General features: G+C 42.7%; 2 protein-coding genes across 2 annotated transcripts; both read left to right on the plus strand.

Moving 5' to 3' along the window:
- Window positions 1-7129: 7129 nt before the first annotated feature.
- LOC134757616 (histone H3.X) lies at window positions 7130-8345 on the plus strand. Its single transcript, XM_063700834.1, has 2 exons — window positions 7130-7363; window positions 7456-8345. The coding sequence occupies exon 2, from the start codon at window positions 7543-7545 to the stop codon at window positions 7984-7986; it is 444 nt and encodes a 147-aa protein (XP_063556904.1). The 5' UTR covers window positions 7130-7363; window positions 7456-7542; the 3' UTR covers window positions 7987-8345.
- Window positions 8346-18875: 10530 nt separating this feature from the next.
- On the plus strand, window positions 18876-19448 carry LOC134757615 (histone H3.Y-like). Its single transcript, XM_063700833.1, has one exon. It carries the CDS (start codon window positions 18876-18878, stop codon window positions 19446-19448), a length of 573 nt encoding a protein of 190 aa, XP_063556903.1.
- Window positions 19449-20295: the final 847 nt, after the last annotated feature.

Genomic DNA, 20295 nt, shown 5'->3' on the forward strand with positions numbered 1-20295 from the left:
TGAGATTCAAGTCTGCTCCGTGACAGCAGCTGTACAGGCAGAAGTTCTGGCTGGGGTGGTTCGATTATGGATCTGCAATGAGAACCTTTCAAAGATTTTAGCTGCTGTGTTTCTGCTGAGCCAGTTTAACCATAACAGGACACAGCCCCCTGCCTCCCCTTCCCACACACAAACACACACACTGAATGTTCTCACTTCTACAATGTGAAGAAACTTGTGGATGGAGAGTATATTAGTTTTAGATCAATGCAGAATAAATTCTCACCAATTTTGGATATTTCAAACAAACACCAACTCACAGGTCAGAAGTTCTGCTAGGCCAAGTGACTGCCTCCTGCTCAGAGTCACACGAGGGACCTTCAGGATGGGTCTGACTGTGTGGTCGTTACCTTCACATGAGAAGGGGCTGTCTTCGATCTCATTCGAGTTAGTCGCAGAATTCAATGCCTTAGGGTTGTGAGCCCCAGGCCTACTTCTTTGTTCTGCCTGCGGTCGTGAGGATGCTCTCAGCTCCTACAGGTGTCGCCCAGGTCTCGGCTGTGAGGCTCCCTGGGTGTGCACAGCCAGTGCTGGGGAATCTCCCACAGGGCAATGTAATCTCAGGGAGGTTCAGTCCTCCCTTATAAAGGGCACAGATGATTGAATTACACCCAGCCCTTAGCAGCCATTGGTTCAGGATATCCCTAATCTAATCAGGGATTTGGGCGGGCTCATCAATTCATGGTTCCACCCACACTCAAGGGAGGGGCAGACACAGCGCAAGTCTCTGAGTAGTGGGAAATGCCAGGGGCATTTCAGAATTCAGTCTTCCTCACAGAATCGCAAAGTTCACATTTCACAACAATAAAGAACTATTTAAGGTAAAAATGAGACTTTCTATGGAGTTGCACATTAGAAAACTTCAATGTCTCAGAAAAAAGTCTCTAACTCACAGGGAAACAAGCATTTTATCAAATACTCTGAAAATAAAATGGGTTGGGTGAGGGGAATATGAAAATATTATTTCAATTTTATTTTATTTTATTTTATTTTATTGATTTATTTGTTTTTGAGACAAAGTCTCGCTCTGTACCCCAGGCTGGATTACAGTGGCCTGATCTCAGCTCACTGCAGCCTCCACATCCTGGGCTCCAGGGATTCTCCTGCCTTAGCCTCCAGAGTAGCTGGGATTAAATGTACGTGGCACCACGCCAGGCATATTTTTGTCTTTTTTAAAGTAGAGATGACGTTTCACCATTTTGGCCAGGCTGGTCTTGAACTGCTGACTTCAGGTGATCTGCCCCACTTTGGCTTCCCAAAGTGAAGGGATTATAGGCGTGAGCCACTGTGCCCAGATTATGATAGTTTCACACTGAAGCCTGAAGCTGCTCTGCCTTAAGATTTTTCCTGAGTTTTACTTTCTTGCATGATGAGTTGCTAGTTCATATTTTCTGTCGGATCTTTTAGAAAAGTATTACTGATGAGAATGTAATCTCAGGGGAATGTAATCTCAGGGAGGTTCAGTCCCTTATAAAGAGCTGAGATGATTGAATTTGGGCGGGCTCATCAATTCATGGTTCCGCCCACACTCAAGGGAGGCGCAGACACAGGGCGAGTCTCCGAGGGGTGGGAAATGCAGGGGGCATTTCAGAATTCAGTCTTCCTCACAGAATCACAAAGTTCACATTTCACAACAATAAAGAAAACATTTACATTAAAAATGAGACATTTTATGAGGTTGCACAGTAGAAAACTTAAATGTCTGAGAAAAAAATCTCAGACTCAGGGAAACAAGTGGTTTACCAGATACTCTGAAAATAGACTAGGCTGAGTGAGGGGAATATGAAAATATTATTTCAATTTTATTTTATTTTACTTATTTATTCATTTTTGAGACAGTCTCGCTCCATCCCCCAGGCTGGATTGCAGTGGCCTGATCTCAGCTCACTGCCGCCTCCGCCTCTTGGGCACAAGCGACTCTCCTGCCTCAGCCTCCAGAGTAGCTGGGACTAAAGTGCACCCCACCACACCGGTATAACTTTTGTATTTTGTAAAGTAGAAAGGAGGTTTCACCATTTTGGCCAGGCTGGTCTTGAACCGCTTACTTCAAGTGATCTGCCTCCCTTGGTTTCTCAAAATGAAGTGATTACAGGCATGAGCCACTGCGCCCAGACTTCAATTCATACATTACATGTATATGTATACATAGGACACAGAGAAGCATCAAAGAGACATAAAATTATGTCATGCACAAAGACATAAATCACATTTAGGGAAAATTATGCTGAGAAATGACATAAAATGTACTTCAGAATATGAAGCAGACACTCAAATATCTGACCTTTAAAGAGCTTTTGTTTATTCAAAAATAGTTGGTAGAAGATATGAAATTACTGGCCAGGCGTGGTGGCTCATACCTGTAATCTCAGTATTTTGGGAGGCCGAGGTGGGTGGATCTCCTGAGATCAGGAGTTTAAGACCAGCCTGGACAACATGGGGAAACCACTCTTTTCCAGCAACACATTGACATCAGAACTTTTTCTTTTCTTTTTCTTTTCAATTTTATTATGATTATACTTTAAGTTTTGGGATACATGTACACAATGTGCAGGTTTGTTACATATGTATACATGTGCCATGTTGGTGTGCTGCACCAATTAACTCATCATTTAGCATTAGGTATATCTCCTAATGCTATCCCTCCCCACTCCCCCCACCCCACAACAGTCCCCGGTGTGTGATGTTCCCCTTCCTGTGTCCTTTTGGTAAGACACCAAACTGTGTGTCATCCATGCCAGGAGCATCCCAGTTATGCCCAGAGACATGCAGCTGGCCCACAGCCTCCGTGGAGAGGGTGCTTAAGAGCCCACACTCCTGGGAAATCTTGCATTGCAAATGGTTTCCTTTGTGTTGTGTTGTGTTTTTCTCTGTTAATGGTTTCTCTTTTGCTGTGTTGTGTTTTCTTTCTGTTAATGATAGATATGATGTCAGAAGTTCTGTTCAGAGATAGTATCGTTTCTCGCTTGGGGTCAAAAAGTAGCTAAGCATATGATTGGGAGTAAAAATAGAAGCAGAAATCACAGCTAGTGACTGTGTTTCCATTTTGTTTTGTTTGTAAACTTTCAATCTACATTGAGGGTCTAATGCATTCGTCGAAATGTCTCAGTGAACACGTTTCTGCATTTCACATCAAGAAAAATTGTGGAGAAATGAGTTCCTTAATGTTATTGAAAATCAAGTAAATGTGTAGGTGCCAAATAGACAATGTCTCCTGCAATTGATCAAATGGTAGATGGGATCCACACTTCAACTTTTTCTATATGCAGCTCCATGTTTGCAATGTTCACTCTGTCACAGACTGCTCCTGCTAGCTTCCTGTGAACACACATTGACCTCTACTTTCTAAAATGTGAAAGTACTCTTTATCCACAAGTTGCTTCACATTACAGGAGGCAGAAAAACCAGTGTAGGTCTGTTTGTGGGTGGAAAAGGGAGAGATGCAGCCTTTAGAAGTCCGATGCAGTCCATCACCAGCAGTTCAGTGTCCTAGACCGTGGTCACAGCCGTAGCGATGGCTGGAATGACCCAGGTCTTGGTCCACGAGGTGGTAGGAGAGGCGCTGGACATGTGTGAGATGTGGGGAGACATATCCCTGCTGCAACCCAAGCATTGGAGGGAGGCCTTACACAGGGGACAGCCCAGGGCCCATTCCCCCAACATCGAGGAAAAAAAAAAAAAAAAAACCTTCTTCCAGATCCCAGCCCAGATAGAAAGGCCTGATTTTAGAGGAGAAAGTACTGCTTCTAGTCTTTCTATGAGAGCACCCTTGCTATGCTGGAGCTTCAGTATCTCAGCCCATCCTGGATTCACCCGTGATTTAACGTCTTTCTTACATCTTACATTGGTTACACCCAGATGAAGGCAGCAGCCTGTTTGATCATCCCTTTCAATCATATTTGTATCTCAGACCGTGCACAGTGGCTTATTCCTGTTATCCCACCATTTTGGGTGGCCGAACTGGCAGATCACTTGAACTCGAGTTCCAGACTGCCTCCGTTAAAAAAAAAAAAAAATGAGTTGGGCATGGTCACTAGTTCCTGCTGTTTCACCTACTCACTCTGGAGTGTGTGGTAGGAGAATCGCTGGTGCTCCAGAGGTGTACGTTGCAGTAAGCAGAGATGGAGCCACTGCCCTCACACCTGGCCAACAGGGTGAGACCCTGTCTCAAAATTAGTAACAATCATCACCATCATATTTGGAACTCTGAGGTCCACGCATGCTCAGGCATTGTTCTGGGCCATCCTGGTTGGGAGAAGAATGCTACATGAGCATCGAGCATCCTGTGAATGGGGAGCTGTTTTTACAAAGAAAAAAGAAACTCTTTTCAGAGACTATGATGAAATCACACTGAATTCTGAAGTTGCTATGACTTAGAATGTTTTTGCTCCTATATGATCTGTAGGAAATAAAACAGAGTCTTCCCTTATAATACTTTTTCCTGAGGGCCCTGGCTGTCTAAAAGCATTGGAATAGATCCCCTTATAAACATTTATACTTTTCATAACTTTGCCTGGGGAATCAACTGTTTTTGAGCTTGCAAAAATAAAAAATTAAATTAAATACCAGATTCTCCTCTACAGTGATTTTTTCCACGTTCTGGCCAAAATTGTTTCATGTCAGAGAGCAATCTTTGAGGATGCTGGAATAGTAACACACTCTAGGAGCCACATGGAAAACTAGACAGAGAAACAAAGACCCCAGAAACACTGTCTAACCTCTGCATTCATTTCCACGCCTTCACCTCCAAAGAACTGGTCCCAAAGTAACCTTTCTTTATGACTGAAATAACATATTGATCTCTGTTTTGTCCTTCTCTAAAACAGAAATGCATACAATAATAATATATTTAATTCTAGATAATATTCTCTTTTTACTTTATTTTTCAAATGATTATATAAGAAATACAGAAATAAAAAACAAAATTTTCTCTCTCTGTAGGATTTGACCATTGGATATTTTGTACAACTGAACCCTACTTGTCATTATATGAACAAGTAATTGATCAAATATCTTGAAAATAAGATAAACTCTAATAAACATATAGCAACAATAAAATGGAGTTCCAGTTTTCAGGATGGCCCATAAAAAAGATTCCATGTCATTCCTCTGTCTTAACAATCAGTAAAAAACTGAAAAAGTAAAGAATCCATATCTCTGACATCTGTCTGAGTGGTGCTGTCATAGGGCAAACCATAGAGAAAATTTAAAAATCCATGCCTTCCTTGCTTCAAAGTATTCTATCAAGCAGTAGGAACAAAAATGGCATAAGAATGGCATCGAAACAGAAATCAAAGCCAATGGAACAGAGCAGAGAGCCCAGAAATCACTCGAAATGTGTACAGCCAATTACATTTTTACAAATGCGCCAACAACACACAATGACAAAAGGACAGTCTCTTCCATCAGTGGTGATAGGAAACTGGGTATCTACCGGCAGTAAAATGAAATTGGGCCCTAATCTCTTACCATACACAAGAATCACCCAAAATATAGTCAAAACTTTAAACTGTGAACCTACTAGAAGAAAACAGGGGACATCCTCATTGACATTGGTTACGCCAATAATTTTTGAAATATGTCCCAAATGCATAGGCAGCACAAGGGAAAGTAGACAAATGGATTGCATCCAAATGAAAAAAAAAATTCTACACAGTAAAAGAAATAATTAACACCATGAAGAGACAAAAATCATCATGAGAAAAATACTTGCAAACACTATATCCAATAAGAGATTAGTTAGTTACTGTTCAAAATATACCATGAACTCAAAGGACTCAACAGCAAGAAACAACACAGTTTTAAAACTGGGCAAAGGACCTAAATAATAGACATCTCGGGAGAGAAGATATACAAGTGACCAGCAGGCATATATATATACTCGACGTCACCAATCTTCAAAGAAATGCATATAAAAACTAAAAGAAGACATCACCTCACACTCTTTAGAATGGCTGCGATCAAAACATTAAAGGACAACACTTGCTGATGAGGATGTGGAGGAAAGGGAACCCTTGCATTATTCCTGGGAATGTGTAAACTAGGGAGCCATTCTAGAAAACAGTATGGAACTTCCTCCAAAAACTACATAAATACAGCTACCATATGATCCAGCAATCCCACACTGGGAAGTGTATATGAAAAGGAAATGAAATCAGTCTATTGAAGAGATATCTATACTCCCATGTTCATTGCAGCGCTATTTACAAGACCGAAGATAGAGAATCCACCTAAATGTCCAAAAACAGATAACAGGATGAGGAAAATCCGATATACATACACAAGGGAATACTATGCAGCCTTAAAGAAGGAAATCTTGTCCTTTGTGTACACATGGGTGCACTTGGAGAACATCATGCTAAGTGAAATAAGCCAGGCATAAGAATACAAACACTACATGGTCTCCATGATACCTGGAATCTCACAGAGTTAATCTGATAGATGCAAAAAAATAAGAAAGATGGTTGTCTGGGGCTGTGGTGGCTGGGGATGGGGAATTTGAGGAGATGTTGGTCAAAACACACAACACGTCAGTTACATGGGGGAACAAGCTCAAGAATTATTGTACAACGTGGTGACTATAGTTAACAATATACTGTTACTGGTACCAAGGTTAAAAAAAAAAAAAAAAAAAAAGAGCCAGAGAGCCTCAGTGACAGGCACATAGGACCATTTGATCAAAAAGCCACAGCTTTGCCTGAAGGCTACCCGCAGATTCCCATGAATGTCACTTTGGGGGAGAAAAATGCCCCCAGGGGCATCTCTGTTAGAGGAGTGACCATTTAGGTGTTCCATCTTTCCCTCCCCGTTTCACCTCATCCTCAGGGAACCTGAGAGACACGTCACGATCACACCCTTGGTGTTTTGCAGCAGTCACCGATGTCGTGTAACATGCAATTTTATTCAAATGTCTTTTTCATTGTAATGACTTCCATGATGGTCATGATGTGTAAACTTTCAGAATCTCCTTGGCACCCAGAATTTTATCTAACTCGCACCTACCATCCCTCCCATGATGCACACGGCAGAGGTTCCTCCCTCTCTGGGGTGTGTGCAGAACCCGGGGACTCGATTGGGTTTTCACAGCGCTGACGAGGTTGAGAGTCTAGTGAAGCAGTGAGTACAATGGAAGGGAGCTGGGTGGGTCTAATGCAATCATCTGAGCTCCTTATAAGAGGCAGGGCTTTACTGAGACCACAGAGATCTCCAGTCAGAAAGAGACTGCCTGCGAGGGAGATTCCTGGCTGCTGCTGGGTAGACCAAGGAAACCCAGGACCCTCCGGGAAGACTAAGCAGCGCGGCCTCCGACCCATAGACCTGAGAGCTAGTAAGTGTGGGGCTGGGTTGGCAGGGATTACGTGTGTGGGAGAGTCATGCGCATGGATCTCAACTCACAGGCTCTCTGAATCCTGTCCACAGCACCACTGCCCTTGTTTTCTGACGCCAGTACTGCCTGCAGCAGGCCAGGCTCAGCCTCAGAGAGGAGAGAGCACAAGGCCCCACAACATGGCACGCACCAAGCAGACCGCCCGCAAAGCCACCGCCTGGCAGGCCCCCAGGAAGCCCCTGGCCACCAAAGCCGCCAGAAAAAGGGCGCCGCCTACAGGAGGGATCAAGAAGCCTCACCGCTACAAGCCTGGCACCCTGGCGCTGCGGGAAATCAGAAAGTACCAGAAGTCCACGCAGCTGCTCCTGCGCAAGCTGCCCTTCCAGCGCCTGGTGCGCGAGATCGCCCAGGCCATCAGGCCGGACCTGCGCTTCCAGAGCGCGGCCATTGGCGCCCTGCAGGAGGCCAGCGAGGCCTACCTGGTGCAACTCTTCGAAGACACCAACCTGTGTGCCATCCACGCCAGGCGCGTCACAATTATGCCCCGAGACATGCAGCTGGCCCGCCGCCTCCGTGGAGAGGGTGCCGGAGAGCCCACGCTCCTGGGAAACCTTGCACTCTAGAGGACTTCTTTTCTGTTTGCTTGTGTTTTCTTTTTTCTCTTCGCCCTGTAACTGGTAGTCCTGATGTGAGAAATTTTCTTCTGTTTTGGTTTCTTTTCCCTCCGGGGGTCCAAAGGTAGCTAAGCATAGGACTGCCAGTGGAAAGGCAGGCAGAAATCAGGTGGCGGTTGTGTTTGTGTGTGCTTGTTAGTAAACGTCTCATCTGCTATGAGGCTCCCGAGGCACCAGTGTCAAGTGGAAATGTCTCTATGAGCGAGTTTCAGTTCAACTCTGTAAAATTATAAAGAAATCGTTTTCTGTTTTCTTTACTATGTCTGCATACATGTTCTGTAAACAAAATAAATTTCTTATCAATGAGAGCGAAACGGTGTTTATTGCATTTTTTGAAACAATAGATCCCAGGTATACTTGGAGGTTTTATGTATCCGACTAGATGTTTTCAGTGTTTCCTTTCTCCTGTGCTCTTTCTCCGAGTTAGCTATGAAAATACATTAAACTTTATTTTCTAAAATGTGAATAGACTTTTCTATTTACAAGTTACTGCACATTGTGGAAGCTGTGTGGGTAAAATCCAATGCGGTATATCTGTGTGTTGAAGGGAGTGAGAGGCACGCATTGGGAGTCTGATGCAGTCCATCCCTGGTGGTCTATATCCCGGAGTGTGATCATTGTCACGGCTGGAATGGTCAAGGCCTTGGTCAGGCAGGTTGTAGAACAGGCCCTGGACATGTGTGAGGTTTGAAAAAGAGATGCCCCTGAGAAAGCCTGCCTGCACATGCAAGTTTAAGAGCCACATTTTTTATCAAGTACATTATGTGATTTCCAGCCCCAGACTAGAAAAGAAATCCTGTTCCTGAGGGAAGAAGTACTGGCTCCATTTTCTCATGACAGAAGACTCTGTGTGCTAGAGCTTCGGTATCTCAGTCTACCCTGGACTCATCCTCGATTTTAACATCTTTCTCAAACTCTGACATGGTCTCACCTAGATCATGGAGGCAGCCTTTCTCATAATCACTTTGACTAAATATTTGTCTCTCCTTGGGCGAATTGAGTCATTTTTCTACATCTTCCTAGTTGGAAAAAGAAAAGTGCACGGTCCCTGAGCACCTTTCGATCACACAGCTGCTTTGAGAGAGAAACACCTCCCAAGAGACTGTGATGGTTTCACACTGAAGCCTGAAGTTGCTCTGCCTTAGGATTATTTCTGGGTTTCTTTTCACATCATAATCAGCTACTAGTTTATATTTTCTGTTGGATTTTTAAAAAGGGCTTACTGATGAGATTATGGCATTCTCATAAAAAATACTACTTTGGTGAAAGTATGTTAAAATGAACAATACTTGAATTTTCAATACTTACAAGTACAATAGTTGAACATGGCATGGTAGGTGAAAGTGAGAAGTAGAATTTGACAAACACCATTTTACCCAACATTAGTATGTTCCCTTGAATGTGTGATGAAGGAAATCTAAGTAATTAGAAAAAAAGAAACACCTTGTCTATCTCATTAATACATTCATTTAAAAAAAATATTTTTTACAAAATGCTAGCTATGTCTTGATATTCCTAGACAAGGCACTTTAAAATCTCATGAATTGTCTCTCTAATATGCATGTTACTTCAGAAACTATTAGAAAAGATTTGACTGCATTCCTTTTATAAGAGCCCTGCCCTCTTCTCCCCTATATATGTATGTTAGCACTCTGTGTTGTACTCTCTTCCGTAGAAAACACAAACCCATCAATTTATCATTTCAGCTTTTTTAGTCTGGGTACAACTTTTTGTGAGTTATACTTTTAAACTTTTTGTGAGTTATACTTTTAAACTTTTTGCTTTGTACTTTTAAAGACTAAACCCTAGATATTATGTGCTTGAGAATAGTGGAGATAGATCGCTTAAACTTTATTTGGGCATATGCTAAGTACTTTTGTGGGGGCAAAGGCAGGCAGTGAGGATGTTAAGCTTATCCCAAAATAGTGAATTTTTGAAAATAGTCAAGTACAGTCACTTTACTTGTTAGAAATTTCATCACCACCTTACCAGACACCACATTTTTCTAGGCAGTCTCCAAAGGCACATTATCAGATAGACTTTAAGAATAGCGATGAAGCTCCAGAAAAAACTTTATTGTCATTAACATGTAATACAACCAGCCATGAAAGCTATCAAAAATTTCTCCTGGAAAGATACCACTTTCTACAGATTCCTTTCTCGAGAGCTGTGGCTATATGATATTACATAGTGAGAAGATTTTGAATGTATAGGGACACTGAGCCTTCCCAGCTAATCCATTTTTCCTCTTTGAGAAACAGCGCTGTGTTCCTGCTCCTGAGCTGACCTCTGAGATCTTGATGGGAACTTGTTTCTGTCTTCAGCAGTTCAGCTTTACTCAGACCCACTCAAAGCATTGAGTTCTATGGGGGGCCGGAAGAACATTCTAAGCTTGTGTGTCCAATCACCACTGTCACTGCTCCCTGCAGTGGCTCATCCCCACTTCAGGCTACTTGGGCCAGGTTTTCTTTACTCTAGTGTTAAGAGACTGCTAGGCCTGCCACATATGCCAGAACACAGCTCCCAAGACTCCTCAATGCCATGGGAAGGGAATGAGATGAGAGCAATCTAAAGACTGGGAGATAATGAGTCTCTTGGATTATACCTCTTCTGGTTGCTCAAGCACTTTAATTCCTGAGAAAGCCCTCCCATCTCCATCAGTTCTTCCAAAAACCTGTGCCCTGCTTGTGTCTCTCTAAGACACACTGGTCTAACTTGTTAGATGCCTTTACACACAAGTTGGTAAAATAAAAGGAAAGCTAAACAATGTCAGAATATGGAGGTGTGAAACACAATTTCCCATACTCGGTAAAGTTTAGAAATTTGTGCAATACCCAAAGACAGATTCTATGTACAATAAGTCCTATTTTAAGAGCAAAAGCTGAGTGTATGAGGAAATACAACTATATTTTTGGGGGGTATATTTGGCTTCAGGAAGAAAGAGCACATGTTATTCTCCATTCAATACTAGAGCTGAACTATGGGGTCTTTTAGATAGTTTTGCTTATACTCTGTGATTCAGGGGGCACATGGCAAAGGTAAACAGACTGAAATAGCACCGTGGATATTGGTGAGCTGTGCTGGGAAGGTCCACAGTGATTCCATGATTCCAGGTCTTTATTCTATAATGAAAAATTACTCTTTTCCATCATAAAGGTAAAGCAGACTATGTATAAGTAGAGTATGGAATAACTTTGTAACTCGTGATGAACCTACTTGATACGATATGTTAATAACTTCTCCGATGTCTCTGTACTAAGGTTTCATTTTCTGAGTGGATCATCGGTAGAATGAATAAAATCAAGAATACTCTAAAGCAATGTTTGGAACTAAATTTCAGTGTATCTGGAAGCACTGGTAATATCACCATGTGTAGCAAATGTGAAGTATGAATAGACTCTCTCTGTGCCTTTTAAACTGCATATATGATCATTACAAAAGGTGGCTTGAGGAAAGGTGGTTTTGGAATTGGTTTCTCTCTAGTCTTACATGATGCATCTATACTATATTGCATTATGATAAAGTAAGGGGTCATTTGCTCACATAAAGCACAGTAGGCAGGAATAGAAGAGTCAACGTAGAGAAAAAAATGCTTTGTGATTTTATTTTTATTTCTGCAGGGTTTGGAAAACAGTTTAACAGTTTAACCCTTTTCATGATGACTCACAAAAGTACATATGAGCATTGAAAATATACAGAACAACAACAATCGGGAAAGATTTCTGGAAGCTTCAATTACTGAAACCCAGACATAAGCATATAAGCTAAGACACAGCAAACCCAGGCTTCAGCATGAAACTATACAAACCTCCTGGGAAGGGCTTCCCTCCCTGAATGCAGCTACCTGTCCACAGGATGCTCTAGGCCCAGGCACCTGTACTCTTCCAACTAGAAAGACATAGAAAAATGCCTCAACATCCCATTAAAATGCCCAAACATTTAGCCAAGGCTCCTATGATACAATCTGCTGTCTTCATCCAGGTAAGGGCAGCTTCACATTTTAAGACACTAAGATCGTGGGTAAATCCAGGGTAGACTGAGATGCAGAAGCTCCAGCAAACACAGTCCTGTCATTGGAAGATGAACGCGGTACTTATTCCTGCACACGCAGACCCTGCCCTCTGGCCTTGGGCCTAGAACATGATTCTTTTGCAGTTGCTGTTGGGGAAGAGGCCCTTGGGCTTTAACCTGCGAACGGCCTCCCTTAAATGCTTGGGCTGCAGCGGGGGCGTCTCTCCCCACATCTCACACAAATCCAGGGCCTCTTCCACGACCTCTCCAACAAAGACCTTGGCTATTCCAGCCATGGCAATGGCCGCGTTCTCAGACACCGAACTGCCAGTGATAGCCCGCATCAGACCCGCAATGCGTGCTTTTGGGAAAGCTGACCGGCGACACACTTTGTAGCGGGACAGCTGCTCCTCAGAAATGGCAGAAAGCAGGGTTGTCATCCTCTGAGCCTCCTCTGCATCCACGGTGGGCTTCCTCTCTTTCTTGCCTTTTGTATGTGTTTTCCGTCTTTTGGCCGCAGGAGGAGCTGAGGCTGAGGCCTCATTGTCACCTTCTGTGAGGTCCATGACATCCTCACTCCTGAGCTCACCTTCCTGATCCCTGGGTTCTTCCAAGTTCCCATCTAGGTCCTCAGGGATTCCATCCTTACTGCTACCCTTCAGACCTCAGGGCATGGCGAGCATCTCAGCAGACACACCTGTTTGCCTGCCTGTCTCCATGGGTGAGATTCAAGTCTGCTCCGTGACAGCAGCTGTACAGGCAGAAGTTCTGGCTGGGGTGGTTTGATTATGGATCTGCAATGAGAACCTTTCAAAGAGTTTAGCTGCTGTGTTTCTGCTGAGCCAGTTTAACCATAACTGGACACAGCTCCCTGCCTCCCCTTCCCACACACAAACACACACACTGAATGTTCTCATTTCCACAATGTGAAGAAACTTGTGGATGGAGAGTATATTAGTTTTAGATCAATGCAGAATAAATTCTCACCAATTTTAGATATTTAAAACAAACACCAGCTCACCGGTCAGAAGTTCTGCTAGGCCAAGTGACTGCCTCCTGCTCAGAGTCACACGAGGGACCTCCAGGATGGGTCTGGCTGTGTGGTCGTTGCCTTCACCTGAGAAGGTTCTGGCTTCGATCTGATTTGAGTTGGTGGCAGAATTCAATGCCTTAGGGTTGTGAGCCCCAGGCCCACTTGTTTGTTCTGCCTGCTGCTGTGAGGATGCTCTCAGCTCCTACAAGTGTTGCCCAGGTCTGGGTTGTGAGGCTCCCTGGGTCTGCACAGCCAGTGCTGGGCAATCTCCCACAGGAGAATGTAATCTCAGGGAGGTTCAGTCCTCCCTTATAAAGGGCTCAGATGATTGAATTAGACCCAGCCCTTAGCAGCTATTGGTTCAGGGTATCCCTATTGTAATCAGGGATTTGGGCGGGCTCATCAATTCATGGTTCTGCCCACACTCAAGGGAGGGGCAGACACAGGGCGAGTCTCTGAGGGGCGGGAAATTCAGGGGGCATTTCAGAATTCTGTCTTCCTCACAGAATCACAAACTTCACATTTCACAACAATAAAGAAACTATTTACAGTAAAAATGAGACATGTTATGAAGTTGCACATTAGGAAACTTCAATGTCAGAGAAAATATCTCTAACTCACAGGGAAACAAGCGGTTTATCAAATACTCTGAAAATAAAGTGGGCTGGGTGAGGGAAATATGAAAATATTATTTCCATTTTATTTATTTTATTTATTTATTTATTTTTGACACTGAGTCTCTCTCTGTACCCCAGGCTTGATTACAGTGGCCTGATCTCAGCTCACTTCAGCCTCCACCTCCTGGGCTCAAGGGATTCTCCTGCCTCAGCATCCAGAATAGCTGGGACTAAATGTACTTGGCACCACGCCAGGCAAATTTTTGTATTGTTTAAAGTAGAGATAAGGTTTCACCATTTTGGCCAGGCTGGTCTTGAACTGCTGACTTCAGGTGATCTGCCCCACCTTGGCTTCCCAAAGGGAAGGGGTTATAGGCATGAGCCACTGCACCCAGACTTCCATTTATATATTATATGTGTATGTATACATAGGTCACAGAGAAGAACCAAAGTGACATAAAATTGTATCATGCACAAAGATATAAATCACATTTAGGGAAAATTATGTTGAGAAATGGCATAAAAAGTACTTCAGAAGATAAAGCAGACAGTCAAATATGTGACTTTTAAAGAGCTTTTTTTAATTCAAAAATTTTTGGTAAAAGATAAGAAATTACTGGCTGGGCACGGTGGCTCACGCCTGTAATCTCAGCACTTTGGGAGGCTGAGGGGGGTGGGTCTCCTGAGGTCAGGAGTTTGAGACCAGCCTGGATGACATGGTGAAACCCCTCTTTACCAGGAAAACATATTTACATCGGAACATTTGTAAGTCACACAAGGCCTTTCCTTTCCAATATTTACTAGTACTGAAGGCATGATTGGTAGGTTATAAGCAGAAACAAATGGCATCTCAAAGAGGGAGAACCATCCAAATCTAAAAAATTAACCCCTGAAATGAAACAAACACAGATACATAAACTTCTCATAAAAATTAATTACCATATACAGTTATCTCTAACTGTACTCTAAAACTACACTGAATTTATCTAAGCTTTATATACTCCTCATTTTTCTCTTAAACTCTAGTGGGTTTTTATCTAGAGAGATAAACGCTCTAGAGAGGTCTAAATTAATGACTTCTTAAATGAAGAGAGAAGAAGAAGGCCATATGTCCCCCAAAATATGCAAGATAATCGAGGCATAAAGAACAAAATTTAATGTTGATTTATGTTTATTTTTATCTAAGGAAAAAGAATTAAATTAACTAATATTTATATAGAAAATGACTATAGCCCATAAATAAAGCTTATAAATAACAAGATATATATGTTGGGCTATTCAAAAATGTTTTACTGGCCGGGCGTGGTGGCTCATGCCTGTAATCCTAGCACTTTGGGAAGTTGAGGCAGGCAGATCTCTTGAGCCCAGGAGTTCAAGATCAGCCTGGACAGCAGAGCCGAAACTGTCCTCTGTAAAATACACATAAATTAGCCAGGCACGGTGTGCATGCCAGTGCTGAAAGCTTCTTGGGAGGCCGAGGTGGGAGGATCCCTTGAGCCCAGGAGGCATAGGTTGCAGTGAGCAGAGATCTTGCTACTGCACTCCAGCCTAGGTGATAGAGCAAGAACGTATCTCATTTTTTTTTTTTGAAAAAAAGCTCTTACTGATAAGATGCAAGTGGAAAAAAATAAGAAGAGGCTCCTAGATTAACTCTTTGAAAACATAAACCTCACAGATGATAGTAACTTCAGCCATCCACTCTCTTCTGATTGCATTAGATAGACTTCCACAGAAACATATGGGCCAGATCCAGGTCACATTTTATAATGCTCCAGAGAAAATTTACAGACACTTTGTACCCTACAACACACTTAGCTGCTTTCTAAGCATCAATGTTAGGAACATATTTGAATTGCTTTTAAAAGGATAAAAGCATTTAAAGTTTTACCCATGAAAATAATTATCATTCTTTATCCCATTACTATAATTCTTGCTCTGAAAGCTCTTTTAATTTTCTTCAGCATTTCTTCCATTTCTGTCTATGCCCAATTAAAATTTTTTAAAATTATGTCAGAACCACCATTATTATTTTGCAGAATGTATACAAAGGCATCCATAACAAGCAAGCCTTTCCGGATGCACCCATAAAGGTGCTGGCAGAGGAAAGTCTTAAAACTGTTACACCCCAAAACCATTATGTGGCTCTAATTGTTAACTTAAAAATAAGAAACATACTAATTACATGGCTGTTTTCTTGATCTCTGACATCCCCTTTGTAGACAACAGACTCAAAAAACTATTTTTCAACAAATATTTATTGAACACTTTTGTACATGCTATGTATCCTGCAGGAAATGCTGTATTTGTGAAGTTGAATTCTTCCACTCTAGAAATTTAAAAATCTGATATTTTCAAGTATTCCTCTGAATTTTTGTTTACATTAGCCAGGCTGGGAATTTCTTAATGGTTTTTGTCTGTCAGAAAACCAAGCAATGTGTTAGAGGCTCTAAGTCTATCCAGTATAGTTCCAGGACGGTTCCTTGTAGTGTTACTGCTTTAATTATTACACAAATACTGAATGTGGATACATAATTGACAGTGCCTTACATATTCAGATAGCATGAGTTTTTCATTTTATTATCATCAAATTTCTTATTGAGTAGAAAATGCTTTTGGACAACAAAAGAAATAATCCTTAGTAAACAAACCACCTATGGCATGGGACAAACCATCTGCAAACTATGCATCTGACAAAGGACTAACAGATCCAGAATCTACAAGCAGTTCTAACAAATAAACAAGAAAAAACAAATATAATCCCACTATAAAGTGGGCAAGTGATGTGCATAGAAATTTCTCAGAAGAAGATACAACAATTCCCAAAAAAAAAAAAAAAAAAAAACAGAGGAAAAGATACCCCGCATCACTAATCATCAGAGAAATGCAAAGTAAAACCACAGTGCGGTATCACTTTACCCCACCAGAATGACCCTTATTCAATAGTCAAAAACGATAGATCTTGGGGTGGATGTGGTGAGAGGGAATGCTTAGGCACTGCTGTCACAATGCAAATGAATGTAATCTCTGTGGGAAACAGCATGAAGATATCTCAAAGTACATCCCCCATTTGATCCAATAATCCAAATAGTGGGTAGACACACAAAAGAAAAAGAACTCACACCACTTAACAGACCTGCACACATATGTTTACCCTACCACAATTCACGATTGCAAAGATATAAAATAAACCTGAGTGCCCATCAGCTGATGAGTGAGTAAAGTTAAATGGGGTTCATATATGCCATGGACTACTACTCAGCCATAAGCAATGAAATCATGTCTTTTACAGCAACGTGGATGAAACTACAGGCCATTATTCTCAGTGGAGTCATTCAGGAATCTACAGCCAAATGGTGCACATTCTCACTTAGAAGTGGGAGCTAAGCTGTCGGTAGGAAAGGCATACAGAGTGGTAACACAGACATTAGAGACTCAGAAGTGGCAGGGTGACGGGGGGATGAAAAACTGCCTACTGGGTGCAGTGTAGGTGTAGTAGTCACATGATCAGCACACTAAAATTCTTGACTTCAACACCATACAACTCATGTATGGAACAAAAACCACTTATGAGTGGTTTTTACAAGCTAATGAAACATAATTTTTTTAAAAAAACTCCACAACTCGAAAATAATAATACTAAGCTCTAATTTAAAAAATGCTAACAGGAATGTATTTTGTAATATTGATATCATGAAATTTATCATTCTGTGCATGAAATCTGCATTGAAATGAACAATAATTTATATTACAGGTATCACAAAAGTTCATGAAGAGTAAATTGAAATAGACTTCACCACCGTACAATTCATCTCTGGTGCCCAAAACAATTTGGTACTGCTAAAGCTATTCAAATAATGAAATGTTTTCAATATTTACTTAGCTAAGCTGTGACCTCGGTTCAGCAATTCAGAGAGGTCGGGGCTGACTTCTCAGGACCTCATGGTGTTTTTATCCTGGGCAACAACAGGATAGCTCTGTTCAGGCATCAAATCCACATTCAAAGTGGGAAAGAAGCCAAAGGGGGCATCAGTGACAGTCACATGTCACTGTTTTCTCACAACAGCTTTGCCTTCCCCAGGAGGCTACCAGCAGATTTGCAGGAGCATCACCTTTGAAGAGAAAAATGCCCCAGGAGAATCCCTCATAGAGGAGTGGCCATTTCAGGTTTCCATATTCCCCTTCACAGTTCACTTCATCCTCATGGGATCTGATGAAGACCTCATGATCTCAAGCCTTGGTGTTTTTCCACAGACATGTAAGCTGTCTAACATGCAACTTGTTTTTGTTTTTCTTTTGAGATGGAGTCTCACTTTGTCACCCAGGCTGGAGTGCAGTGGCGTGATCTGGGCTCACTGCAACTTCCACCCCCCAGGTTCAAGCAATTCTCCTGCCTCAATCTCCGAGTAGCTGTGATTACAGGTGCATGCCACCACACCTGGTCAATTTTTGTATTTTTAGTAGAGACGGGGTTTCAATGAGTTAAGCCAGGATGGTCTCAATCTGTTGACCTCATGATCCATCCACCTCGGCCTCCCAAAGTGCTAGGATTGCAGGCGTGAGCCACCACGCCTGGCCTAACATGCAACTTTAAGTAACTATTTCCTTGATGTAAATAAAATGTAAACTTTCAGAATCCATTCGGCACCCAGAACATTAAGTGACAGACCTCATTTACCATCCCTCCCAAAATGCACAATCCAGAGGTCTGTACCTCTCTTGGGTGAGGAAGAATGTAGGGACTTAATGGGCTTTCACAGCCCTGATTAAGTTAAGCATCTGCTGAAGTACAGAACGCTGTGAAAAGTAGCTGGGTGGGTCTAATCCAATCATCCAAGCCTCCTATAAATGATTGAATTTGGCTGAGATCACAGAGATCTCCAGCTAGAGCAAGACTGCCTGGGAGAAAGATTCCCCACTGCTGTGTGTAGACCTAGGAATCCCAAGGCTACTCAAGGGGACTGAATACAGGGACCTCAGACCCACTGATCAGTGAGCTGGTAAGTATGGGGCTGGGTTGGAAGGGGCTAAGTGTATGGGAGCATCTTCTGCATAGATCCCAACACACAGACTCTCTGAATCCTGCCCACAGCCTCACCACCATTGCTGTCTGGTACCAGCACTGCTTCCAGTTCACCAGGTCCAGCCCAGTGACAAGGGAGAGGCCACAGCCCTACACCATGGCTCGCATTAAGGAGACTGACCACAAAGCCACCGCCTGGCGGGCCCCCAGGAAGCCCCTGGCCACCAAAGCCGCCAGCAAGAGGGTCCTGGCTGCACAAGGGATCAAGAAGGCTCACCGCCACAGGCTTGGCACCCTGGCGCTGCACAAAACCAGGAGGTACCAGAAGTCCATGCAGCTGCTTCTGCACAAGCTGACCTTCCAGCACCTGGAGCACGAGATTGCCCAGGCCATCAACCCAGACCTGCGCTTCCAATGCGCGGCCACTGGTGATTTCAGGGAAACAGCGAGGCCTACCTGGTCCCCCTCTTTAAAGACATCAACCTATGTGTTATCCATGCCAGGTGTGTCACAATTATGCCCAGAGACATGCAGCTGGCCTGCCACCTCTGCAGAGAGGGTGCTGGGGAGCCCACGCTCCTGGGAAACGCTGCACTCGAGACGGCTTCGTTTCCATTTGGTTGTGTTTTTCAACGTCTCTGTGTTAATCATAGTTCTGATATTAGCAGTTCTCTTCATTTTTGGTTTTATGTCCCTCATGGGGTCCAAAAGTAGCCCTGCACATGATTAGGAGTAACAACACAGGCAGATATAAAGGGTATGAGTGTTTCTGTTTTCTTTTGTTTGTAAACTTTCCATCTACATTGAGGGTCTAATACATTCATGTCAACTGGGAATTTCTCACTGAACGCCTTTCAACAGTTCAAATCAAGAACAATTGTGAAAACATTTGCTCATTAGTATTATTGAAAACCAAATAAATTTCTTATTGGTGGCAAATAGATAACGTCTTTTGCATTTGATCAAACAGCAGATGCAATCCACACTTTGTCTTTTCCTATATGCAGCTCCGTGTTCTCAATGTTCCCTGTCTCCTGAGCTATTCCTGTGTGTTTGTTTGCTATGAACATACATTACACCCTACTTTCTAAAATGTGAATAGAGTCTCTTTACACAAGTCATTTCACATTATGGGAGGCAAGAACCAGTGTGGGTCTGTTTGTGGGTGGGAAAGGGAGAGAGGCACCTGTTAGAAGTCCGATGCAGTCCATCCCCAGAAGCTCAGCATCCTACAACGTGGTCATAGCCCTAGCCATGGATGGAATGATACAGGTCTTGGTTAGGGAAGTGGTAGGAGAGGCCCTGCTTGTGTTTGAGATGTGAGGAGACATGCCCCACTGCAGCCCAAGCATTGGAGGGAGACCTTTCTCAGGGGATAGACAAGTGACGATTTCTCAAACACCTACTACAAAACAAAGTCATCTTCCTCTGGGCCCCAGTATAGAAAGAAAGGCCTGATCTTAGAGGAAAAAGTACTGGTTCCAGTCTTTCTATGACAGAGCCCTCTGTAGGCTGGAGCTTCAGTATCTCAGCCCATCCTGGACTTATCCATGACTTAACATCTTTCTTACATCTTA

Source organism: Gorilla gorilla, chromosome 19 (genome assembly GCF_029281585.2).
Source record: "Gorilla gorilla gorilla isolate KB3781 chromosome 19, NHGRI_mGorGor1-v2.1_pri, whole genome shotgun sequence".
Classification (NCBI taxonomy): Eukaryota; Metazoa; Chordata; class Mammalia; order Primates; family Hominidae; genus Gorilla; species Gorilla gorilla.

Bases quoted from the DNA above. Each gene is read 5' to 3' on its own strand.
- LOC134757616 (XM_063700834.1), top strand. From the start codon at position 7,543: ATGGCACGCACCAAGCAGACCGCCCGCAAAGCCACCGCCTGGCAGGCC.
- LOC134757615 (XM_063700833.1), top strand. From the start codon at position 18,876: ATGGCTCGCATTAAGGAGACTGACCACAAAGCCACCGCCTGGCGGGCC.